This window comes from Ambystoma mexicanum, chromosome 8, assembly GCF_040938575.1.
Source record: "Ambystoma mexicanum isolate Mex_15411 chromosome 8, UKY_AmexF1_1, whole genome shotgun sequence".
NCBI lineage: Eukaryota > Metazoa > Chordata > Amphibia > Caudata > Ambystomatidae > Ambystoma > Ambystoma mexicanum.
The window spans coordinates 1,021,282,347-1,021,309,263 of record NC_090929.1 but is presented as its reverse complement, the minus strand read 5'-3'; the positions used below and the strand labels follow the sequence as shown (position 1 = coordinate 1,021,309,263).

Below are 26,917 nucleotides of genomic sequence, written 5' to 3'. Positions count from 1 at the left end.
TTGCGGCCGTTTCCAAATGGGCGCCTCTGATAATGTCTTTTCCTTCCTTTCAGGTGCGGAAATGCTGAGGGCGATGCTGCCGCTGCTGCGCGTGAAGAAGCACGTAAGTATTACTGAATTCTGGCCACTTCAAAATGGGCACCTCTAATAATGTCTTTTCGTTTCTTTCAGATGCCGAAATGCTGAGGGCGATGCTGCCGCTGCTGCGCGTGAAGAAGTGCGCAAGTATAACTGAGTTGCGAACCCTTCGGCTCGGACACCACTAACAATGTCTTTTGTCTTCCAGGTGCTGGGATGCTGCCGAAGCGAAGGCCGCAGTGAACTCCGGTGTGATCACGGATGGATAAGGTGAGCGAGCGCAGCTGCAAGCGTGTTGCCCGTTTTCTAACCTTATGTCTTTATTTGCAGGTTGTCGGAGACTGGACTCTTGCGGCTGAATTCTGGTGAGTAGATGTTCCTGTGCCTTTTCTTCATCCACAGGTTGCTGCTCGAGAAGCTGAGGGTGTGTCTGGACCTGGAATGCAGGAGCCGACTCGGTGAGAGTCCTGCTGCTGTTGCAGAATAACGCGAAGGACGTGAATTCTTTTGGGCGTGGTTTAAATAGTGGAGAAGTGCTTTGGTGCGTATCCTTCCTCCAGCCTCACCCAGGTGAGAAAAGAGTTCCAGTGTCAGAGGATTAGCATCAGCCCAACCCAGGTAAGAAAAGAGTTCCTGTAACAGGGGATTGGTCCCTCCCAGCCAGTGGCTGGGACTTCACCCAGCTTGGATTGTTCTAGGTGAGTATCCAGCATGGTCTGCCACAGGTAAGTCCACCCAATCACTACTGCACACTTTAAGAATATGAGCCCGGCGGCCGTGGCGCCGGGACTGTGGTTCCTTATGAGCCTGACACTAGAGGCGCCAGGACATGGTCCAAAGGGCCCCTGTAGGGGTCTGCTGGAACCGGGGGTGTGGATGATGAGCCTGCTTCCAGGGACGCTGGGCCAGTCTTGGCTCCTCAGGAGTAGCGCTCATGACAGTTCCTTGCAGATTTTAAAAGAGTTCGGCCGCATTGTTAGATGCCGCAGACTTGGATATGAGCCCTCTTCTTTGTGCGGACTGAGAGCCGGTATTGCCTTTGGAGCAGGCAGCAGGCCAGCTTGTCAGAGGATGTACCAGAAGCATGCCATTTCCGCTCAGCCACCCTGCACTTGCGTTTGAGGGTGACAAGATCTGAATCGTACCAGGATTTACACTTGGCTTTTGGCTTCAAGCAGATCCTCACGACAGGGGCAAGAACATTGAGAGTATCGGATGAAGCAGAGTGGAGTATGGAGAGGGCGAGTCAGCCAAGGGGGAGGGGGGAGAAAGTGGCGGCAAAAGCCTCAACTAACCCTTCATGGGTCGGATAACCGAGAAGGTGCGTGGCATGCTGGAATTGGCTTAGCCTGGGGCAAGAAAGGGTGAGCTGGGAGGAAAGAAGAAAGTGATCACCCAAGGAGAGAGGAGTGGTGAGAGGGAAAGAAAGTGGAAGGTCAGAGGAGCTCAGAAAATCCAGAGTGTGCCCTGCAGAGTGGGTCGGGCCAGAGGGGAGAATAGAAGGTGAGAGAGTCACAGGGGTCACGAAAGAGTCCAGAGGAAGGACAGGAAGCATCCAGGTGGATGTTAAAGTCTCCAAGAGGGAGGAGTCGAGTTGTCGAGATCATGTGTTCATATGTACACATTTGTATACACACATTTCAGAAAAATGATCACACAATTTATTGAAATAGTGTGTCAGAAGGTAATGGGATGAAAGGACTGGAGTTTTTGTATAATATTGGTATACATACTATGTGGACAATTTTTCTATTGAGTTACAATATTAATACATTTTTAAATGTTACACTTTGTTCCAGACTAAATCTCTACTTTAGGGATACATAAATAGTTTCCTGCAATGTGAGCCTTTCTAAAAACTTTAATAGTGTGATCGGAAAATTGGTTACTTTTCTTAATGTGATGATTACCATGTCTGTCATTATGTAGACTGCACTGATGGAAGTCCAGACCGTGATCTCGGAGGAAACGACAGACACCTCAAATGTCCAAATGTTAAGCCCAACTGATATGCACGTAAATCTATTTACAGTTCATGAAATTGTCTAGTTTTTATTACGAATACATGTTTTCGATTAAACATGGTTTTGAATATAAACATTGAAAAAATGAAGATTCAACATCAACAACTATTCTGAAATCACCATTAAGCTCACTTCCCTTTCAAGTAATATTTTTTATTATACTATTCATGAGATGCAACTATACAATACATGCACAGGGTCAAGTTCATCTTTTAAACATAGTGATCAATGTTATTGATTAAATTTCTTCTTGATAATAATTTGCATGTAGGATCTTATCACAGTATCTATTCTCTTTTTCATTATTTTTTTGCTATGCTTCTTTTACATCACTATCATTATAAATGCAAACATGTAGACACAGGGATGCAGGAAATTCAACATACACCCTTCTTCTATTGCAACGGGTCAGGTAGATGAGGTATAAGACATGATCTTCACTGAACGATATTAAGTAGTGGTGATTAATAATATTTTGCTTCAAAGTAATAACTAAAATGATTTACAATTAATAATTGAGAAATCAGAAAGCATTCACCTGCCTACATGCAACAATGACAGTAATACATCCCAAAAACTTTCATTCTAGAAGAATTACATGGAAACTTACATTCTCTGAATGGTCTCTCTATGTGTTAATATACTGTCGCTGCTCATCTAAAGTGCAATATATTAAAATCAACATTGTAATACAGCATACATTTGGTGGCAATAATGTATTCACTTCACATTTGCAGGATGATAGTTAGTGCTAACATCAATTCCCTGTGACATCTTTGAAGTTGAACAGGTACATTTTCAAATATTTTATTGTTAAAAAGTAACATACCAACTTACAATGTTCGACTTTCTCTTCTTAAAAAAAACATTTTTTAAACTTTTCTCTAAAAAGGTCTTCAAGTGATTTACCATTTCTGTGTTCTATGGTTAACCTATGTTGGAAAGTCGACAATCATACAACTTTACTTCCGGAGATGTAATCTTTGTGAGCAAAGAAGTTAACATTAAATTATTTAACTAGTATCCAATTTGTATTGAATGTGTTATGTACAAGGAGTCTACTAATGAAGCGGTCGAGATGGGAAATCTAGATGGACCACAGATATACAGATAATATTGAAAAAGATAGTTTATCATCTATTCTTCTTTTCATGTAATTTTGCTTGTGTGAGAAGTGTTTTTTTATACAGAAATTAAGGTCCAATTTGTATTTGTACTTATGTTTCTTCAAATGGAAGAGTACAACACTTGTATTAAAGCACACTCGGAAAACAAGAAGGGTAAATACCAGCAACGCTTTTTATTAAAGGGTGATTTAGAAATTGGTTAATTGATATTAGATTGTGTGGTTGAAATTCAAATGTTCAGTAAGTGTGAAATACATTTTTTTTAATGCATTAGAGGCCTAGGAATAATAAGAGCAGGAAGACTAAGACCACACCACTAACAAGTGATGTTGCTTGCCAAACCAATGTAACTTAGGAGCAACTAATGATTGCAATTCAGAATGATGGTCTCAAGGTTCAGAGTCTGAATACCAATGTTCAGTGGCTAGAATTTGAACTGAATATCACCAGCCAACCATAGAAAGTATTGATTGATCATTGTTACAGCACACAACGTCCACCAGAAGTAACAGATAACACAGAAGATGTTTTGTCATTACTTGCAGACCAGCGCACACTACCCACACCCTCTAAACAATTTAATTCAAAGACAGACAATGTTGCCTGTTTCCCCAATACATTCTGAAAATCTTGAAATATCCAGATTGAAATCACTGAAGCCTCTTTGGAATTGATGGACTATGTTCATGATCCTGACTTCGCTCTTCCTAGTGTGGAAGACTTATCCACCACCACAGAATCGCAAACCACTGTAGTGCAGGACGACTGGATATTAAGGGAGCCAAAATACCTTGTATTTGACTGCCTGCTACAGTATATACAAAGGATTAAATGCAAACATAAGTTACATAGGAGGATTTGTGGGGAGCCATTGGTGAAGTTTACTTGTGTAGTCAGAGGCACCAACCTAAAAATTAAGGGTAGCTGTGCGCACAAACATAACACATTTTCATGGTCTGTGCAACCAATATTTGTATTGCATTTGGTTATTTATGTAGCGCTCTTTCCCCACTTGTGTGGCCTCAATATGCTTTTCTGGTAGGAACGCACTCAGTGACTGTAGTCAATGTCGTGTAAAATTGTAAGGGTTTTAGTTTAGGAGATGCGTGTGTGCATTTTGTCAGTCTAGGAAATAGGTGGCTGGCTAGGCTGAACTTAGCAGCTTACGGAGAGGCCAGACCCGTGGGTGGGTGCTGTTGGTGGTTTGCGATACATTGTTATTGTATAGGGAGTCGATGTGCGGCCAGCTATACCGAGTTCCTTGCGGATGGTAGTCGCTGCATGATAGTGGCAGAGGTGTTGAGGTAAGTTAGGTGTTTCAATCTGGGCACTATGTGTGTTGCTAGACCGAATGTGCTTAGCCTTAGCAGTATTCTACGGTGCATGGTAGCATGGCCGTGCCTGCAGTCACACTAGAGGTGTGTACACGTACCATAGCCTTGGAAGTTATTCGGCTGGAGGTTTCACGATATAATAGGCTAAGAAAGAGGCTAAACCTAAATTTGGGATTCCTGTATAGTTGGAAAGAGGCCTACTTTACAAGCTACAATAGGTTTCACAATATAATAGGCCGAGATGGGGGCTATACTTAGATTTGGGAACCCTGTATAGTGGGAGAGAGGCTTAAGTTTCACAGTGCAGTTTGAATACAAGAGTATAGTGGCGAGCGGCCGAAGTTTCACAGTGCAGTTCGAATACAGGATTACAAGAGACAACCCACCTAGATTTGAGAATCCTGCTTGGAAAAGTACTTTATTCTTCTGCTCTGTTGTTCAGTGGATCAGCATTCAGTAAGATTTCAAGTTTCTGTAAATGTATAGGACTAGAGTCCCTTGCTAAAACAGCATACTACAAATATCGGAGAAACGTCTTGTTCAGCGCTATTAGTCAGGCCTGAAATCTCAAACAGATATCCATAAACAATGCTCTCGCAGGCAAAAGGGTCAGGCTTGCTGGTGATAGGCAGTGTGACAGTGCTGTATTTTCTGAAAAAGAATTGCAGTACAACGACATGGAAACCAAAATAATAGTGATTTATGTCGTGGTACAAGTGTCTGAATGCAAATCTTCAGTTGCCATGGAGAAATGTGGTTTCATTAAATCCACTGAACTTCTGCAATTAAAAGGAATGCAAATAGAATTGATAGCCACTGACAGGCACGTAGGAATAACGAAGGTCATGCGAGAACAGTTCCCACACAAAACATTAATTTGATGTATGGCATGTTGAAAAATAAATATAACAAAAAAAAATAACACCTGCTGATAAAAAAAAAGGGCCAGAAGAAATTTTGAAATGGTCGGAGTCTGTAAGCAACCATCCATGGTGGGTGAAGCTCCAAAACATGAGGGTTACGTAGATTTTCTATTTTCTTGTTGAAAAGTGGCTTTCAATGCTGCACCATTGCTGAAACCTGCACTCTTGAAAAGAAAAGGAGCATTTTCACAAATGTGTACATGGACTTTTGAGTGAGGAGCAGGAATGTAAGAAAGAAGTGGTTGGTGCCAGGCTCCCCTCCTCTTGAAAAGCGTGTGCACAACAAAACGCTGACCAGGGATATGAAGGACCTGACCGAAATTCACCACAGTAGAGATTGGCCATAATATGTGCATAAAGTACAGGCCTAAAAGATTGCATTTTAGCATAGATGGTATGGAGGCTAAAACAAGACTGGCTGTAACTTGCTGTGAGCGGTCAGAAATGTGATGCAGACAACTTGTTGAACGGTTTTACACAAATGCCATTTTTTATTAACTCAAAAAGGTTGCATAAACGCCTCACTATCCCTACCCCGACGAAGATTTCCCTGCCTAAAATAAACTAAAGGAAAACACTTAACAAAAGGTTTCTGTCCCTCACACATGTACACGCACCAAATCAATAAGGAATTATATGGCAGTTTAATAACCGCAAACAAAACAATATAGGTCACAACACAATAGCTGCTTCTTCTGACAACCTGGGTGAATTCCCCTTCCTCAGATTTAAGCAGGTCTTTCTTATAATGTTCCACAAGGTTAAGGAAATCCTGTATTATTACAAAAAAGTAGCACTTTAGTTCTTTTCCCAATCCAACTTGACAACACAAAGTTCCAACTTGGAGTCAAAGGATAGTCAAGGTCTTGAAACAGCTTCTTGTCATCAACAATGATTAGTTAAGAACTTAATTAACTTTAAAGCGAATGTCTTTGTCAGGATGTGTTCGTACCACTTGAACTTCAGTACCGCTTTCTCAAAACAGAAGTTTTTCAAAAATTCATTAAGTTTCAACACAAATCTTATTGTCAAGATGTGTTGGCACCACTTCAACTTCGTCATAAGCTTTACCCCACCACAGTAGTTAGAGCTTTTACCTGATTTACTCTCATGTTGGTTTACTACTTCTACAACACTTGTTCCCGTTTATTTGTGCCAGAAAAAGAACCAATGGTTACCAATGCTCTCGGTCTGGTGTACTCATCTGCCAGTCAAGACAAACCACTGCAGTGCACTGTAAGGGTATACTCGCCTGCCTGAACAGAACCCATTGGCACAAGACCTGGTATACTCTCTTGCCAAGCCCAAATACTACCTCCAAGTATGTCTGTGGTAATGGTCAACTTCAAAGGTTTTAACAATGTCTTCTGCGTGTTTGCCACATGCAAGAAAGGCAATTCTTCCTTCCTGCTGAACTCTTGTACTAGAAGGCCAGTCCTCCTGCCAATCTTGATCCACCTTTATATTAACCAAATGCTGATTATAACTCTTCCTCACACTACTTTGGCTTTGGCAATGTGGGTTAAAGACATTCTCTACCTCTGGGCAATCTTTCTCATACACTTTGTTATGCTCAGTATCTTCTCTTGACTTGGGCAACCCTGGGTGTTTGTCAATTGCCTTAGTGTATATCCCGTTTGGTTTTGGCAATGATGGTTCGGGTTCCCTTCTGTACATAGTGCCCCTTTGTGTGGTTGGCTATTCTTAATCACCCAGCATATAGTAATCACTTCCTTCAGATGAAGATGTTGCTGTCTGTCAACTGCTTTTGTTCATATCAGCTCGGTATATGCTAGAATCAGCAATCTGTTTTACATTAGGTCGGTATTCAATAAGGAGTCTTGATTCAGGGTCACAACTCAATAGTGAACTGACTGGTGGTGTGCGCGTCCTTGTACTTTGCGGCTCACAGCCAGTCTCGTTTGCTTCTCCGGTGTGACCCGGCAGCCTTTCCAACACAGCTTCCCATGTTTCAGAGCCTTTGCCACTCCCACAAACGATCTGGTGCTTGCCTGCCACCGCTGAACGCTTCACTCCGGAGAAAGTTACAATTAGGTGCACTTTCTGCTGCGCGACCTCTGGTTCCGAAATCTCGAGCCCAGGCGCCTCTCTCAGAACCGACATCAGTTTCTCACGCCTCTCTGGTCCCGGCGTCCTGGCTCTTTACAAATTCTTCAGCTGCTTCGGGGAGAGTGCAAACCTCTCCACCCACTACTACTACTACTTCTCGCCTTCTTCAACCTTGATCTTAAACTAATGGCCAGCACCTGAGGAGAGGGTGGGGGAATCATGCTTCTCAGACATCCTGTGGTGTGGGTCATTAATCCCAATGGGCTTCACTCTGCAACCCTGTGCCTCTGCAGCCCTCTTCTTCGTCTCAGTACTCGGGGAATTCTGGAACTTGAAGTCCCCATCACAAAAGTCACTTCTTTTAATAATATTTTCCCCATCAAGTTCCCTTTTCTCATTAAGCATATTCCTAAAAGTAGTATCAGAAGGATAAACCGGTATACTTGGCTTTACAGCATATTGAGGTTTTTCCAGTTTCCAAGTTTTTAAAGACCTCTCTGCAAGCTTTTCCTGAGACTCCTAGGATTTCCTATTTCTGGGAGTGTTACAATTTTGGTAAGAACCTTTCACATCCTTAATACATGAAGAGTTACAATTGTCTTAGCATTGTTCTAATTAACTTTAGGGAACAGCTAGTCTCTTTTGCAACATGCCATTACATGTACTGGCATTACTGATGTCCCTTTTCTCAAGGTAGACAAATACCACGTCCCATCCCATGAAGCCCTCGTGTTTCTCTGGGACCCTTTCCCTCACAGGTGATCCTCCCAGCTAACACTGCCCCAAGGGTCAAGATCAGGGAGCACCTGCCTTTCCCTGGCCACCTGACAGGAGACTCTAGGTAGGGTTTTCGTGAGGACTCCCTATGATTCATCACATAGCACACAATGAGAACATTCGTAGGGAACAAGCTAAAACGGCGGGCACTTTCAGTATTCTTCGTTACACCACAGCGTTTACAAAAAGAAACAAACAATGGGTGACAAAGCCAATATTACAGCATATGGAATTTGACTTTGTGAAAGATCTGACGTTGACTGTACTGGCCATGCCAACACACGGACTGGCACCAGATTATTTGTTCTGGGCGCAGTCTATGCCACAGAACATTGCTAATGTGGTTCGTCCTCCAAAAGTTGAACTTGTTGAAAAGTTGACTTCAAGATTCAATGGAAAGGTTATGGTCTTTACAATTTCATACAAAGCACGTTTCAATCATTTCTTTAATGTTTTAAAACTGTATTGATAAAAAGAATAATGTATTTGTAAACTTATTTTAACTGTAAACGTTTCTGATTTTTTTAAATGTACTGTTTGTAATGTAATCTAGGTCGATATGTAAATGTTTTATGACCTTTTCTTTATTTACCTCAATAGCATCGATTGATATAAGAAATGAGAAGGTCAATATTTGAAGTGTGTGCTTTTCTGCATAATCATTGACTTTTTAAATTAAAATTCAATATATATAAGGTTATTACATTTTTTCAAAATTGAAAACGGTCATATTAAAATGTTGATTATGAGAAAAAGGCACATTGATGGGAAGGACTGCACAGCCAAAACTGAAACTTTAATGTCAGACAGGTGCAAGATGTGATTATACCATGCGCCATGATCACATTAGGATTTATCTTGCAGATAGAATGGCGCAACAGGAAAATAAAAATGAGTTGTGTGGTTGATGTTAATTGTGTATTATGGTCTGGCCTTGCCCAACACAGATAAGAGGCTGACAATATATGGATTTTATCATGCAACAAAGATACATTTTATTGTAACGTTTGAAGACGATTACTTCAGTCGCATTGCAAAGACATGGCAGCATTCAATTGGTACTGACTGACCCACATATTGCCAATAAGTCTATGGCAAAAAAAAGTCTTCCTTTTAAAATGTGATGTCAATTCATACGTGTCAGTCTCTATATATTCACCCACCTCCTTTCTCCATCAATATCCATGAATATGCATACCTTGCTGCATCCATCTCTCTAGGTCTGTCTTTGTAGATCTGCCTTTGCATGTCTCTGTATGAACAGTTACATTGCGCTCCACCACTTTGTCTGTGTACATCTCTATTGAGGTTTACAGACTTATATGAATCTCTTCATGATGCTCTATCCTACTGTGCCGTTGCATTTTATGCATACTTACGTCTCCATCAATCTGCCAATGTACATTCGTACCAAAGGATATGCACTTATTTATATTTATCTATTTTTGTTGCTTCTCGGTGTATACTACATCGCTTCACATCTGTATATTTCCCTCTAAATATTCTGTATGGCTATATAATTTTATAGGTATGTCTATCAAGTTTCCCCTGCATATGCATTTCTTTTCGCACATATATCAATGTATACGTTTATCGATCTCTATCCATCTACAGTTATTCTTAATCATGTATGCTTGTTTATATATGCCTATCGATTGGTATGTATACATTGATCTAAAAGTGTATGCCACCATCTGCATCTTTATATATCCATCACTCTATGCGATTGTCTATAACTGTAAACATTTGTCTGGTGATCTATCCACATTTTTGTCCAACTCGTAGCTCGATAGAGGGTGTTGGATACTTGTTTCGGTTGGAGAATGCTCTATGTATAGGTCTGTCAGTTTATCTTCATGTATGTAGTATTGTGTTTTTCAACCGTATGCAATTTATTGCATGCTCTAAAATGCCATTGGTTTGTCCAAGAAGCGCTGTGTAGTTGAACGGCCTATTAAAGACCATAGTCAGTCTTGGGAGACGTGAAGAGAACATTTATAAAATGAGTTTGTGCGTTTTTATTCTACACAGCAGGTGGGTAAGGACGGGATCTTAGTAAACAGCAACACCTACTTATAAGGTGAGGGAATAGGTGCACCAACTAATTTTGAAGGAGGTGGAAGAGTCACAAGGGTGAAATGATGCAACTGATGAGACTTTTGTGGGTCTAGGTTGTATTGGGTTTGAGGTGACCATGTGTGTTTTCATGGTGCGCAATAGAGTTATGTTTATTGAAAAGCGTGGAGATGGGTTGGCTGTCTACAGGCGTGATACGGTTCTGTTTGTTGTGATGGGGTGCTTGACTTTACATTGAAGAAAGTCTGCCATCTGGTTGTAAAAAGCTCTTTTGACAGTAATGCCATCATATGATAGATAGATTCACAAAGTTGTGTACATCACAAAAAGTAAAGAAGAATCAAATAAAAAATGTCAACACCAAGAGCACAAAGACCCAAGCCCACATCCAGACTCCCCACCACATATTCCCCCCAGATGACTCTTCCTGGCATTCTTCAAACCTATCACCAACGAAAACGAACCCTTGGTACCTGTCAACCAAAAGCCACACCAGAAACAGTACTGGGCACCTATTAGTGCCTAGGTGTAAGAACATGTGATTTTCCCGCATGTTCGATGCTGGCCGACTCCATAGAGAGGATGCACGTACAGAAACAGATGAACATGCATGCCAACTGGATGTAGGTGTTGGTATTTTACAAACAGTTACTAAAATGGTAGTATCCAGTGTTGCAAGAAAAGAGGGGATGTGGGGGGCAAGCCATGAAAGCATTTGTGCTATTTTTCCCACAAAATGCACCTTGGATGATTAGTGATCAACTTACAATCGTGGGACTTGGAGCTGTATGCTCATGAACTCCCTCCGTGTCTGCCCCTTGTTTGGCATGCAGTTTTGTCGAGGTCCCAAAGTGTGCATGATTCGTGCTCCTGCTGTGCCACCCATTGTGCATATGGGGTGCAGAGCAGGAGCACACTGCTGTCCCATAGAGGATGCCCAAAAGGGAAGCCAGGAGGACACTGCACGAAAGTTCTGAACTGGCCTCCATAAACAGCACTCAAGCCAAGCAACGCCACACACCATGCTTGCCTTCAAAGAAAGCATGGTACGTATCACCACCTACCCATATGGGCAGACAGATTAGCACTCTCCATCACTGCTGCACAATGGCCTCCCTTCTGGGCATCTATAACATCCATCATGCATGAGCAGAAGAAAATCTCATGCAACAGTTAGCAGGCAGATGGTCAACCTGCAGTGAGTGCGTCCGCTGCCCCTATGGCCAAGGGGCACTTATCATAAACACAGAAAGTGCACATGCCTGGTGGTGGCCCTGAGCACACAGCACTTTGTGGTGTCCATGTCCCGCACCTCTACAGGCTGCAGCAGTAGCCCAGAACAGGGGTGGGTCAGGGCACTTTGAGTACATTAAAATGCAAGCGGTGCACGCTATGAATCATAACACAATATGGACACTTGTTTCTAGGGTGCTCCTGCTGAAACTCACATGAAACCGTGCATAGAATTGTCCTTCCTGCAAGTCAATTTTAGAATTGGGTTGAAATAAGTTAGTCGATATCAATACATTTGATTTGGAAGACCAGTTATGTATTTGCATTGAACAAATAGCTAATCAGATGAACTCTTCATTGTCCGCATGTACTCTTGTACATTAAAATTATTACAATTATTCAAAAAGGTTTCATTAGGAATGGGTTGTTTATAGTAAAGAAGAAAGTAAATATTTTCGTCTTTTGAAGAGTTCAAATATTTTATTTTCACTGCACAGTTTGCAATTGAAACCGGGAGAATCATTTTTGTGGTACTTGTTCCCGAAAACAAAACCTTCCTTTGGCAATGTGAACACACATTGCCAAAGAGCTGTTATTTGTCCCTGAAGCCCTCGTACTAACACTTTGAAGGACACAATGTGGCGAATAACCACAAGGAAACATAGGACTCACTATATGAAACCTAGCGCAACAAAGTGAAGTTTCTATTCATAAGAGCTGTCGATCGAGACAGTGCTTCAACTTTACATAGAGAATGGAAAATCAGCAAATAACGTAAGGAAACTTTTAAATAATATGTATGCGACTGATGTTGGTATGTATGCTTGATGATTAACAATGTGCCACATTGATGTTCATGCTGACGCAAAGACTAGACATCGTAAATGTAAATTGTACAGAAAATTATTAACATGTTTATTTACTGTGAATATTAGTTTTGACATTGGATAGAGAAATATATTTTTGCCTTCTCAAATGTGTATATCCAAGTCGTTGGGATGTGTGTCATGGATACAATCTCCCTGTGGGTGTTTTCTTTTTTAAACACAACTGAATAACCATAAATACATGGATCCTCAAAATTAGAAGCAAGACCACGCACAGCAACAGAGGTTTGAATCCCGGATCCACGTTTAGAAACTGTACTCTGGCACGGGATTATGTGCGTTATAAAAACCAATAAAATAAATGAAATAAAACTTCAAGTTGCCTAACGTTTTCACTGTTCTGTCTTTAGATTGCTGCATTTCACCTAGTAAATCTTACCACCAAATCACACTGTAAAACACAAAATCTGTTAAGCATCCATCATCACTTTTGGAAAAGGAAATGTGAGTGAATAATGGAACAAAATATCCATACAATTTTTTTTATACAAATGCATTTTATTGGTTTCAGATTTGCAAATACAGCACCTGCTTTTCTTTATAAACAAAGTGAAAGTTATGGTAGTGGTAAAGCGTTCTTCGAAGTGAATTCATGACTCTCCATCAGCCCTTGCACGTTTTCAGGTCCCTAAAGCCCATATTTTCTCACACTTCTATTTTCGCTACATTGTGTGTTTTTCAGAAAAGCGGGCAGGGACCTTCTGCATTGTGAGATGGGAAAGCAAGAATAAGTGAAAAGCATACAGCTGGACGCCCCATCTCCCAACAGTGAAATTCAGCCCCTCCCCACCACACATGCAGGCTTTTAAAGGAAATGCATGAATTGTGCCTGAGGCCGTTTATCCCACTTTGTTCTGCATGAATGGATCTGAAACATTTTTATCATTTCTGCTTAAGAAATCCTGCTGACGTTTGTACTTCAAGGAAGGATCTGTTATTTGTGATGGTGCATCATGATTATTTTGCAGTACAAGGCATGGAAAGGCACAGTTCTTTCTAAAAGGCTGCAGATGCAGGTTGAATCAAGTGAAAATCCTGCAAACCACAGTGAAAGCTCCGTCTGCTATATGTAAACAATGGTAGTCCTCTTCGACCAAGAGAAAGGCTCCTAGTGGGCATTCCTACTTTTGAACATAAACAGATGCATCCATCTTTGAGTGATTAAAAGTCCTACTTCTGCATGGGGAGCAAGCCTGCTCTATGTTAACAATTGCAACCATCTTGGTACTAGGATCGAAGGGGCTTTAGCGAGCATACAGAAAATAACAGAGGTCAGTGGGTAGTCTGTACAACACAAAAGTATGCAAAAGAGCAACATGTGAACACGAAAGAACTAAACTGAGGCACACATGACAAACCATCACGCCCTACAAAACAGGACCACATAAAGCATGTTACATGATCTTTGGCATCATAACAGTCTGGGGTCTCGTGTAATGGAAGCATCACAGTTCCATTCACTACAACTAACTCACAATAGTAACTTCTGCATGGATTTAACAGGTGTCCCCCTCAAGACTAGTTTGCACTGCTCAGAATTCATGGAGTGCTCTGGCTACAGAACTGCATATAACAGTATTCTTTGCTAAGCAAGGACTTTTTTAAAAAGGGAGCTTGTGCACATGAATGGCTACAGGCGTTGCTCCCTTTGGGCCATCGGGTCCCGACACGTCAGTCCTTTTCTGTCAGTGGTAACTTAAGGCACCGAGAAGAGGTTGGAGGGTTCGTATAGAGGGGCCAGTACAGGAATCACTATGGTGAGTAGCCAGTGTTTACTGGTGCATCCAGTTCCTCTTTCTTCAAACGCATGGGAAGACGTAAAAGTATAATAGTTCAACAGGGGAAAGCTGCCAATGGATGATTACATATATAAGGAGCAGGTCATGCTGCTGCGGCTGCACAGCCCTTGCTGCTTCCAAAAGGGCTTGCTCTGGTGGGGAGGAATCGGAGACTGAAGCAGGTGGCACGGGGGAGAAAAGGAAGAGACCTGTAGGAACATTTTATTTTTTAAAAGCATGTTTATGGGGGTTTCCCCAGTGAAAGGACACCTCTAGAAGTGCAGAATAGGAGGTATCAAGCAAGGGGACAGTTCCCAGTTGTAAGCAGGTACAGTGTAAGCAACAGGGAAGAGCCGTATCAGGGATGTAACAAAGAGCTAAAATGAATAACAAGCAGAACCGACAAGAGGAAGGTTCGACTTGAAAACAGGAGGAGCCTGGCCGGGAAAAGTCCAGGAGAGATTTGAAAGGAGTGGGTGACTAGGGCGCATGCACAAGGAAGAGGCAGGACAAACACACACAGTAAGTTTAAATGTGTAAATATCAAACATTGTTTAAGACCTTGCTGCTGCCAGTGCTGCATGTGCATCCCATACCAGAAGACCAGGGATAAACCAGTCTTAGAGCCTTAAAGAATGATCCAATGCTGTGAAAGTTCAGACATCTAGCAAATGTCCCCGGTTATATCAGGCTGGGGAAATTAAGATTAAGCTATTAGAATAAAGAATAGAATATTAGAATAAAGGTCCCCAAAGACAGGGGGAGAGAGGGACAGCTGTGGGTTGCTTTCAACATGAGCAATACCAAGGTTGCTGGCAAAGGGCAATCTGCTTCAAAACAGAAGCATTGAAGAATTAACTGGGTGCACTAAAGAAAAAGGAGGTGTTGGTTAATTGTTTTTGCCCAGGACATCGTCTCCTAAAACAAATATATGGATGGGTTTTGGATCAAATCTAACCGAAAGCAGAGGAGGAATAAACTTTTCTTTCACTTCATAGAAGTGAATGGCTGGTCTGGAACAGTGCATCTTGAAGCAGGGAAATGAACCCAGCAGGGGTCCAAGCCGCCAAGAGTGGAGGAAGGGGCTTGGGATATGAACCATCATAACCCGAGACCTCAAGATCTTTTACGGCAGGTCGCTAAAATAAGTCTAGAGAACATTTTGTTGCATTGGCAGATTCCTCCTAGAACCTATTAATTTTGTCCTGGAATGTACCCAGATGGATCTGAACCTTGGGTAGAGAGACCAAGAAGAGTGTGATGGACAGCACCTTCAGGAAATAGCCGGTGTTGACATTCTCCTTGTAGCAGCAGTGGTGCGGATTCCACCCGATTCAAACTCGTGGGAGCCTTTGCACGATTGTCAGGACAAATGTTCATACACAATTCACGGCTTATGACCGGTTGAGAATAAAGAGGTACTTATCATTGGCTTTGGATTCATCCTTCATGCCTGATCCTACAAAGTCCTACAGTCTCCGTGGAGCAGCAAATCATGGTCACTGCAAGAGCTTGTTGCGATATCAAAGGAGAGTGAATGCAAACTGGCTCGGGCTCTAGGCACTAAAGGCAAATGCAACAGAGGTCTGATTTAAGGACCATTGACTGGTGGGTTCTGTGGCTATGCATGTTAACTAGGTTACCTTTCTTAAAATCCTATGTCTAGCAAAGGAATCCTCCAGTGCACGGATATGCAGCTAGATGTTCACACTATTATAGAGAAAGGGGAACTGGATGTACCTTCAGCAACAGGTCGATATTTTATGTAAACAGTTTTTTTGGCTGGTCAATGATCAAGGCCTTAATCTCCAGGCTGGAATTATGAAGACGTCAGCAATTACATTCGAAGTAAGGATAATTGCTGCCCGACTTACATTAGCTAACTGTAGTACCAAGTGTCCTTCTCATGAAAAGGGGAACTGCTTGGTTCAGAATTTCAACCATGTCTGAGCATCAGAATAACAGGACTCTACAAATCTCACACTCCAACACCCTTAGGAAGGCCCATGTGGTCTTAATCCATCAAAAATACACAGATCATCCTTGCAAGATTATTTTTGGTTGCTAAAAAAATGACTGTCATGATGCACATGTAGCATTTGGCATGTCACTAGGTGGATTGTCATTTTCTCCAGAGGCTTGCAACGGCATCTCTTCCTCACTGGTTGGCATTGGGCACTTTGAGGACAAGGGAATAAACTTCACATGCGGGAGAGGAGTGCTTTGCAAGCCTAAATTCTGACATTACTGGGGTTGGGCGAGTTGGGGTGGGCAATATAGAAAAAGATTTACTAGCCCATAATTTTAGGAGCCCAGCTTTTACAATGACTACACCTCCGCGTATTCTGTGCCAGGTCTAAACTAATATTCTAACCAGTAATAAAATGTAGTAAGAGATACGTATTTCGTACCTCTCCAGCAGGCCACTACACTCTTAAAATGTTCTGTACTGAGTAAATAGGACTCTGTCGCTATGTAAATGGAGCATTGGCTTCCTTCCAGAACCTGCTCTAGATATCTAAAATGCATACATAAGAATATTAAACTAACCTTTGATGGGGATGTGGTAAATCACACTCCTTGCGCAGAGGACAGGGTTTTGCCGCAGGACTCAAGCCCAAGAGCTCTACCTCGCCGGACATTCTTTTCAAACAAACTGTAAAGTATTTTTAAAATGGTGCCTTGCGCTACAAAGTAACATTAAAAATGACATCTGAATGTGAAGCAGGAGCATGGCTATTGCTGTTCTACCTGCTGCACAAGACAGAACAGTCTTTTATAGGAACCTTCATGACACTATCTGTTAAAGGACTGATAGCTGCGCAATGTCATGACTGGGAAGGAAGTGCAGCACCCACCCCGAAATACACAATACGTTCTAAACTAGTCGATAAAACTATAGTTTTAGGCGCAGACAAACAGCATGAGTGCTAAAAATCAGGGATGGATTCTGCAGAGTGCCAGCTACTCAAAGGACAGATGCATTTAATTTGAGGCACTTTAGAAAGGAGTAACAGTGTGGAGATAGGCAGGGTACCATCTCACAGAACAGCCGTTTAGTGAGGCAGGCTGACATTTTGCAGCATGATCAGAGAGGCTAAAAAACAGCATGACCGTACCCTTGCAATAAAACAAAAGGCCAAGCTGTTCGAGACCCCAGATTCAAAGGCTCTCTCCTTCAATCCCATTTTGCACTCCACTAGGCCAAATAGTTTTCAAGTCAAACAATATGGCACTCTTCCCCCAGTGGGAAACAGAACATGATTGAGGAGGCAGGATCTCTATTATGAAAGCAACTGTCTCTTAAAAAGCAAAAAGAAAATTCTTTACTGCTAGTGTAAAATCTAAACTACAGTGAAATCGATGTGCAGAGTGCTGTGGTGTGCACAGTTGCGCAAAAGGAAGAAAGGGGTTTGTGTGGTCGTGAAAAATAGTCTGATCTGTCTTCCCCAGCTCAAAGGAGGACACAGAAACATTTTGAAGCATGTCCCAGCTTTGTGAGAATAAATACCATAATTTTGTTCATTCAAAAGTCAGTTTGAGTTTATCATTTTATATATATATATATATTTCTATACCCAATGCCCTTAGAATGGGCATCTCTTTTCTTTGATGTTTAAAAAAGGGTAGTGGGAAGGTTGCCCTGTGCGTCAGGCTACCATGGGGGTCCTTGCCCACTGGATGGGTGCCATATGACACCATGAGAATGCTACCCTCTCCCAGCTGCAGCAGAGGTGGTTACTGGTACCATGGAGTCTTGCGAGCCCAGCGAAGAGTGAAGCCGGCATCCGTCCGGATCTTGATGGAGGCTGCCTCAGCCTCTCGCACAGTCTCCTTCACCGACTGCATTAGGTTCTGTGCATTGTGCACCAGCATCTCTGTGGCCTGGAAATAATTCCAACAAAAAATGAATGAGAGAGAACCCAAAACGTCTGAGCATGTAAGGCAGCAGGGTAGAAACGCATTTCTTTTTGTATACTGTGTGGGGAAAGCGCAGATCCTCTAGCCAACTCGACGCATGCAATCAGGACAGCAAACCAAGCAACTACGACCGTCTAACAGCAACACGTTCGGATTGAAGATAATTTAGAAATGGATGAAAGACTTGGAAATGCTCATCTCTGACTAAGTACATTTTGGTGATTTGCAATGTTCTCATAAAGCAAGGTATGGAACAGGAGTTAGAGATTGAAGGTAGTAATTTTCAATGGTGTGCAAAGGTCCCCTTTGTTCATATAAGAAAGGAATTGGTTTGGAATCAGACACCATACTCGCCCCAAATCAATGCCCTCTGATTTAACCCTCAGTGCTGACCGTAAGTCACACAACCTAGTTCCCAATATATTTTTGAACAGTACCCATTTTAAGGACAAAATAGCTGGATTAATCTGCTCGATTTCTCAAGATGCAACTGATGTGTAGAGTGTAGATGTGATTAAGAACCCGAGAGGATGCAAGGTTTTCCTCGCTAGGCAATGCATCCTATTTGTCTCCCCTGTCATCCTTGCCGATCGAACACTTGATGAATCTTTTGGCAGTCTGTCAAGATCAGAATAAATAGATTGAGTTATTGGCATGCCAACGTTGATTAAGAAAGTGGCTGTTACTGCCACTGCTCCGACTAATACTCTGTAGTAACCACAGCAGAATCATTCTGCATCCATCTTTTTTATCCATCTTTATATTCAAGACTCAACATGTCTATTCTCGATTATTGCTTAGTATTTCTAAAAAAAAAACGTAGTCGCCTTGACATTTCCAAAATCGCTTTGAGAACGCAGCACAAAGTATCCCATTTCCAAAGATGGTATATTTTTTTCAAAGACATTGTTAATTGTGTCATTGAATAGCCAGCTCAACACACGAAAAAGGCTGCATCCTCGACTGGCTTGCAGACTGCAACAAGAACATTCTAGCAAACAAACCATGCCCATGGTCAGACCATAATCTCATCCTATTCTCCATCAATGACATTATCCAGCTGAACAGCACTCCGAAACACACCCAAGCAATTCTATCGAGAAACCCACGCAACATCACCCCTGATAACAAACTCCCGCTCATAAACCCACTCTCCCAGTATAACCCCGCTGATATGGTTATGCTATAAAACCAAACTATCCTTGATGTCATTAACATAATTGCCCCATTGGGCATCTGCAAACCTAAACCTACTGCCCACCAAAACTCATGGTATACCTCCAGTCTTAAAGCCATATGTACAGAAAGAAGAATAGCTGAAAGCGCTTTGAAAAAAAGCCCTCCTGTACAAACAAGCAGCAATTTAACACCCTGGCCATAGAATATAAACAAGCCATCCTACAATCAAGAGGTAACTCCTACAACGAAAGAATCTTGCAAGCAAACTCTGGGACAAGATAACTTTTCTCGATCCTACAAGAGCTAGAATCCTCTGCCCCCCCACCAGAACACTGCAACAAAGATTCACAATGGTGCAATAACATTCAAAAGGCTCTCCTTGGCAAAATTACCTTCTTCAAGACAAAATTAACTCTAAAAAAATCTAAACTAGCGCCTTCTACCCAAGCCTGTCACACACAACCTACGCTGTCCAACTCTATGCCTAGATTTAAATTCACCCTTGTAACCATCACAGAAAACATGAAAACTATCCAAGGTCTAAAACCGTCATCTGCCCAGCCTCTCCCATAAAAGACTCTGCCAAAGAACTGGCCCCCTTCATCACGACTAACAACTCGTTCTCCTCTAGCAACGTACCAGAAAATCTCAAAAGGCCTGGGTATTCCCACTTCTCAAAAAACCTACACTAGACTTGAACATCCCCACAAATTACCATCCTATCACCACGGTACCCTTCCGTCTTAAAATTCTGGATAGGATAGCATACGTGCAAATGCAAAAATACCTTGAAACACACAATCTCCTTGACCTCAGACAATCAGGCTTCTGCCCCGGCACTGAAACCGCCCTTCAGGACCTAAAAATTCAAATGGACGAGATAAAAGACAAGGGCAACATGGCCGTACTGCTCCTCTTGGATCTCTCAGCAGCCTTTGACCTGGTTAACCACAATATACTGTGTAAACACCTCGCCGTAGCTGCCCACTTCTCGGACAATGCCATAAAATGGATTGAATCCTATTCCAACCACACCATGACGGTATTCTCAACCACCGCTGCGGCTCCAGCTGCCCCAGTCACCTGTGGAGTTCCCCAAGGATCCTGCGTCTCTCCTACACTCTACAAGGTCTTCACCAAGCCAGTGTTCGACCTACTAGACAAACTGGGAGTCATCTACACTAACTATGCAGATGACACCCAAATACTTCTGCCCATCACTGGCAATCATAACACAGTCTCCATGGTCCTGAACAAAATGTACTTAACCATTCAGGCCTGGATGGCGCACAATGAGCTCTGCCTGAATGATGAAAAAACAGAGCTACTCCTCATTGGCAGTCATTCTCGGATTAACAACCTTTCCGACGACTACAAATCATTGATGGTAACACTATCACCACATCCAAAGATGTAAATAAAACGAGGTGTCTACCTTGATTTGTCACTCATCCGGACAAGGCAAGTCAATAATAATAATTTAGCATTTATATAGCGCTACAAACCCTTGAGTATCTGAGCGCTTCTTATTACCCACGGTGTGTGGTGCTCATTTATCGACCTCAGAAGGATGAAAGGCCGAATTTGGCCTTGCCGGGATTCGAACCTGCGTCAGCAGGCTCTGTCAAAGCAAGCGCTCTACTCGCTATGCTATCGGACCGACTATTTCTATTGCGCTGGCAGCGGACTAAACTGCCAAATTGAACATTGCCAGCAGACCCTTCCTGACCACAGACAACTGTGCTACCCTGGCTAGAGCGCTGATATTGTTTAGGATTGACTACTGTAATTCCCTCTTCGCAGGCTCCAATGCCAGGAACATTAAACTACAAATCATTCAGAATAACGCAGCCAGAACGGCCCTCACCATACCTAAAAAAGATCATATCTCTACAGCTACACAAGATCCACTGGATCCCGATCCGGGAGCGCATAACATTCAAAACTATATCTCTTACTCACAAATGTCTGTCAGTGTGCCACTAGCTATATAGTCAATTCGCTAAAGCTCAGCCCATCAGACCCACCCGATCTGCCTACTCCCTCCATCTCGACATCCCTCATTTCAAGCGCCAAAAAAGATGGTGGCTGCAGCTTCCTAGTGATCGCCAGTGCAAATGTGCATACTATGAATTTATGATCAAGGATCCACATGATATGCTTGAGAAGATAATGGGTGTATTGCAACTTTTAAGTTTCAGATTGTGGCTCAGGCTCTAACTCTGTCCTTTATTTGTGTGGCAGACATCTCTGTAAAGGTAATCGGGAGTCTACTGTTGTAGGCTTGTGGGTACATTTGGGTATTGTTGCACCTTTCCCATTGTCACATCTTCTCTACTTAATAGGCTTTTGAAGTGGAAGGGGGTCTTATAAATGTGGTTTAAGTCCAAATGCTTGAACAACCTACCATATTTTGATGTCCTCCGACTGCTAAATTTAGCTAATGGTGGCAAGAAATTGAAGTTCAAGGGCACACCAGTTGTCTTCTGATCTCAGAAGTGGGTGTTAGGCAGATGGGTAGCGCCAGAGGTAAAGGTTCTCCAGCCCTTACCTGCTCAGACTCCTCCTCGCTAATGTTTGTTCTTCCCAGCATGGTGGCCTTCACTGTAGAGAGGATCTTCAGCTGAGTGCTTATTGTGGGAATCCGCTCACAGACCTGGAGACGATATGGACTATGAAAAAATGTAACATGAACCTCTCAACTAGACAGTCCCAAAACCAGTCTTGACCAATTCATCCACACAAAGATTTAGCCCAGGAATCCAAGTTGCATCCCGAGAAATGCATTACATTGCATGCAGGCCTTTTGGATTTCAGTAAAATCTAATTTAATTCAATTTTTGACCGCCCGGAAATAATAACCTTCTAGGGGTTTATCTGAAAATGTCCAACAGTAGAAAGTTCAGACGTTGCTACACATGGATTCTTGTATTAAATTGAAAATGATGAGCAAAGTTAGCAAAACGCCATACAGTGGACATTTTCAGACATTCATACCTGAAGATCATCCAAATTAGAATAAGCCATATAATGTTAATTTTTATTTTATGCAGCCTGCAATTTAAAAAGTAGCAATTAATAGTTTGATTCTCAAATCTACAGGGCTGAAAAAGTTCAATTACCCACTTATCAGAGAAAATCCAAATGGACTAACTGAACAAATTGAGACCTATTTCAGTGATTCTGCTTCAAACATTAATTTATTCATGTTCAGTTGGGGAACTAGTCCAAGGAAGGGTCACTTCCATAATGCAAGGTTTTCAGCATACTTTGTACATTTAGATAAAGATAGAGTTATGTCGGTGACTTGAAATCCCTACAATCTATCGAATATAAAACCCAGCCCTTTTTCATGGTTATAAAAGATATTTTGAGAAGAAAAAAAAAAGAGGGTGCCATCAGAGCTCTAAAGTAATAGTGTAGAGCTATAAACTGATATGTGATACACACCAAAAAAAAACATCTTGCACTGGGAAGTTTCGCGAAAATCAGAAGATTTGCACTACCTACTCCAAGTCAGTGACTGGGTGAACCCCAAATGGTAAATACCATTAACATATAACTGTTTGAACTTATAAATCAAAAACTGTAAGAGTTCCCTTAGCATTTCTTTAGAGTGATGCACGCTCAATCCTCCATTTTGAAAAAAAATCACAGGCTTTTATTTTGCACGTAGATCCTATGTATTTCGGACCATGTTCTTGTTCAGGGATGGCCCGTGTTACACCTGCCCATAAAAGTCTTCCCTTTTTCAAATTATTAAAGTTACTCACCTTAGTGACTAGAGTGCTCACAGTCTAGTACCCTTTCCTCCATCCTTGTGAGCGTCCCCAAACATGGGGACAGTACCGGAACCTTTTGCAGCAAAACATTTAGCTTCCCCTTTAAATTTAGTACAGCATGGGGCACGGCCTCAGGAGTGCGAACGCCCCGCCGAGGCCCTGCCCTCCCCTGCGGCACCTCACTTCAGTCCCCCTTCATCATATGCTTAGATACCTGGCTACACTCAACTATATATTAGCTCTTGGCATACAAGCGGGGGAAGGTGGGTGGGAAGTATGGAGGAAAGGGGACGATGAGTACTCTAGTCACTACAGTGAGTAACTTTAAAAATACTAATACGTCCCGTCCCCTTTCCTCTATCCTTGTGGGCTATTCCACCGAACAAGACCATGAGGTGGAGCCGTGACAACCTGCCTCAAAACGCGAATTAAGCAAAAAGGTTCCTCAAAAGCACCAAACCAAACTCATCATCGCGCCTGGAGCTAATATCCAGGGAATAATGCTTACAGAAGGCTGGAGTAGCCCAATTAGCTGCCTTGCTAAGGACATCCCAAGAAACGGGTCTCTGGAACGCGATGTGCGAGGCCTTAGCACTGACCACATGGGCATGCACCCCCCCCCACCCCCCGGGACCGTTTTGCCCATGGCCATGTAGGCCTCTGAAATGGCCTGAACCATCCAACGGGCGATGGATGCCTTGGAAGCCTGAGAGCTGAGGGAGGAAGCCACAAAAGGGACAAACAATGCCTTGGACTTCCTGAAGGACTTTTTCCGAGAGAGGTAAAACTTAAGAACTCTCTTGGAGGTCCAAGGAATGCAGAGCCCACTCTGCCTTCGACTGCGGGTTTGGGAAGAACACCGGAAGGCAGATTAAATGGAGATCACCTTGGGCAAGACGTTTGTTTGGGTGAGTGCGCGAGATGACCTTGTCGTCATGAAACGTGGTGTAGGGCTCGCCCAAAGACCATGCCTGAAGCTCACTGAAGCTGCCAGCAAAGGTGAGAGCTACCAGTAAAACCGTTTTCAGAATTACCAGTCTAATGTCCCCAGAGGCAATGGACTCAAAATATTTGTGCTGCAAAGCTGCAAGATCCACTGAGGTACCAGACCGGATGTGGCCTGTGCACTGGAGGAAAAAGCCTAGACCGCCCCTTGAGGTGGGCCTTAACCACTCGGTTGGCCATCGAAAACACATGCTCAGGGGAATTCTTGTAAACCCCAATGGACGCCAGATAAGTGCGGCAAGTATCCACCTGAACACCCGAACAAGCCAGGGGAGCTATAAAAATCCAGAATGTCGTCCATAGAACTGGATCCAGACCCTTGTCACAAACCCAATGGCAGATTCTAGTCTATTTACTCTTGTACTGGGACCAAGTAGAAGGCTTCCTGGCCTGTTGAATGGTGGCCTGGTCAGGAACCAGGCCACAAGCGGCAGCCTAGCTGGGTCCGGATGATCCACCGCCCCACCCTGCTGCATCAGGAAGTCCCTGTTGGAGATCAAAAGGTGAACAGGGCCTCAGGGAGCACAACTGTAGTAGATCTGAAAACCAGGATCTCGGAAGGTAATCAAGATGAGGCTGCAGCCCAACAAAGCCCGGAACTTGCGGATGGTCCGCTGGAATAGGGGGAGGTGGGAACGCATAACACCTTCGGCCGTGCCAACAGATCTGGAAGGCGTCTCCAAGAGATCCCGGACCCTATCCTGCCCATGAAGCAAACTGGGCGCACTTGGAATTCTGAGGAGACGTGAACAAGTCCAGGTCTGCGAACACCCAACGCTGGAACAGGGGCAACTTCCACTTGTAGGTGTTGAACCCCAAGCGGCTCAGCTGGTCCGCTTCTGCATTGCTGGACTGCTGAAATCCAAACCCCCTTCGTCAGGGCACATTCCCAGATTGATAGCACCTCTATACAGAGGAGGGGGCTGGGGGGGAATGGGTGCCAGCCTTGTTCAGGTAAAACATTGTAGAATTGTTCATCCTGACTAGAACATACCTGTCCCTGATGAGGCAGAAGCGCCTTGAGAGCCAGTCCCAGTGCACTGAGCTTGAGCAGACTGATATGCAGGAGGGCTTCCGCCGTGGACCATGCGTCATGAATCGCATAGCCTCCCCCCCAGCCCGAAAGAGGAGTCTTCTGTTACCACCAGGGTAGGCTCCGGTCGGATGAAGGGGGCTCCCACTGAAACATTGCTGTCCATGAACCACCTGCGAAGAATGGGCAGAAGGAGTGGGCATTGGGATCCTGTACGTCTGAGACCCTTCTCCAGATCCCAATTTGCCACCGGGTGGAGCTGGAGGTGCCTCATCTTGAGGCAGGCGTGCTGTACAGTGAGCATGCAGGAGGCCATAAGCCCCAGAAGGTGCTGCAAACACCATGCTGAGGTGTTCGAGTTGGCTAGAAAGTGCCCCATCGCTTGGTGAAGGGAGAGGAGCCTCTCTGGCATGGGAAACACTTGCTGAATGGCTGTGCTCCAACGCACCCCTAGAAAGACCAGATCCTGGGAGGGGCACAATTGTGACTTCCGCTGGTTGATGGAGAAACCCAGCTGATGAAGAACATCCGCCAATCTTTGGGAGTATTGTATCAGCCCTTTGGGTGACCACGCCCTCACCAGCCACTGAGTACATCAACTTCGTGAAGATCAGAGGGGCAGAGTTCAAGCCTAAAGGCAGCACCTTGTACTGGAAGTGGTGCGACATTATCATGTACCGCAGAAACCTCTGATGCGGCTGGTAGATGGGCACATGCAAGTACGCATCCTTGAGGTCTAGGGAACACATCCACTCCCCCGCACATAGAGACTCTGCTATGTGCGTGGGAGTAATCATCTTGAAGCTTTCTAGCGGTAAAGGCAGAATGAGCCAAGACAGGCCTAGGACAACCCTCAAACCAGCCTGGTTGTTATTGGGTACCAAGTAGAAGCCGGAGCCCCCTTCTGATTGAGCAACCAGTTCTACCGCCGGCATCTCCAAGAGCGAGCGGACCTCCTGCAAAAGAGCTGGGGACCCGATCTGACAAAGAGGAGGAGAGGATAGTAGAGGAAAAGGAAGAAGAAGACTGAAGAAGACTGAAGCCTGTGGAGACTATGGATAGGATCCAAGGGTTTTTGTAAAGACACTTCCAGCTCTCTTGGAAAAGAGCCAGTCGGCCCCCACTGGAGAGCGGTGTTCCCAGACCTGGACGTCACGGTTTCTTGGCGTTAGAGGCAGAGGAGGGGGGAGCGGAAAAACCTGCGTAAAGTCCTCTGCTGCTTCCTCCTGTTATTGCTGGGCGACCTGTTAGGCCTCCAGGTACCATGGTCCCGGAACCCCTTGAAGCCGGTGAAAGCGCAGCGTTTGAATTCAGCCCTGCCCCAAGACTGAGGGAAGGATTTCTGGCCTGGCTTTGTCAGGATGGCCAAGGATATGGGGGGGTTTGAGTGGAGATTTTCTTTTTTGTCAGCTCTTCATCGGTTGACGAATAAAAGAGGACCGCGCCCTCAAAGGACAGATCTACATTTCGCTCCTGCACGTCAGCTGAAAACTTAGTGGCATGCATCCACGCCACCTTTCTCATCTCGAGACCCTTGGCGGGCTGTGTCCATGTGGGAGACCGAAGATGTGCTGTGCAATGGCCCAGGTATCAGCCAGGCTGGCCTTGAAGGAGGCTTGCCTCTCCAAAGGTAGGTCATTGAGGAACTCCAGAAGTTTCCTTCACAGCATCTCGTTAGTCGCGGCTAAAA

General features: G+C 43.6%; 1 protein-coding gene across 2 annotated transcripts in view; it reads right to left on the bottom strand.

Annotated features, from left to right (window-relative positions):
* Nucleotides 1-13,006: 13,006 nt before the first annotated feature.
* The window catches only part of VCL (vinculin), a 751,821-nt gene continuing 737,910 nt past the window's right edge, over nucleotides 13,007-26,917 (bottom strand). For both annotated transcript variants that reach the window (XM_069610959.1, XM_069610960.1), the window contains 2 exons: nucleotides 21,959-22,063; nucleotides 13,007-18,192 (listed from right to left, as the gene is read on the bottom strand). In XM_069610959.1, coding sequence (XP_069467060.1) covers nucleotides 18,046-18,192; nucleotides 21,959-22,063 — 252 coding nt within the window. In that variant the 3' untranslated portion in view covers nucleotides 13,007-18,045. The remainder of the gene's footprint in view (nucleotides 18,193-21,958; nucleotides 22,064-26,917) is intronic.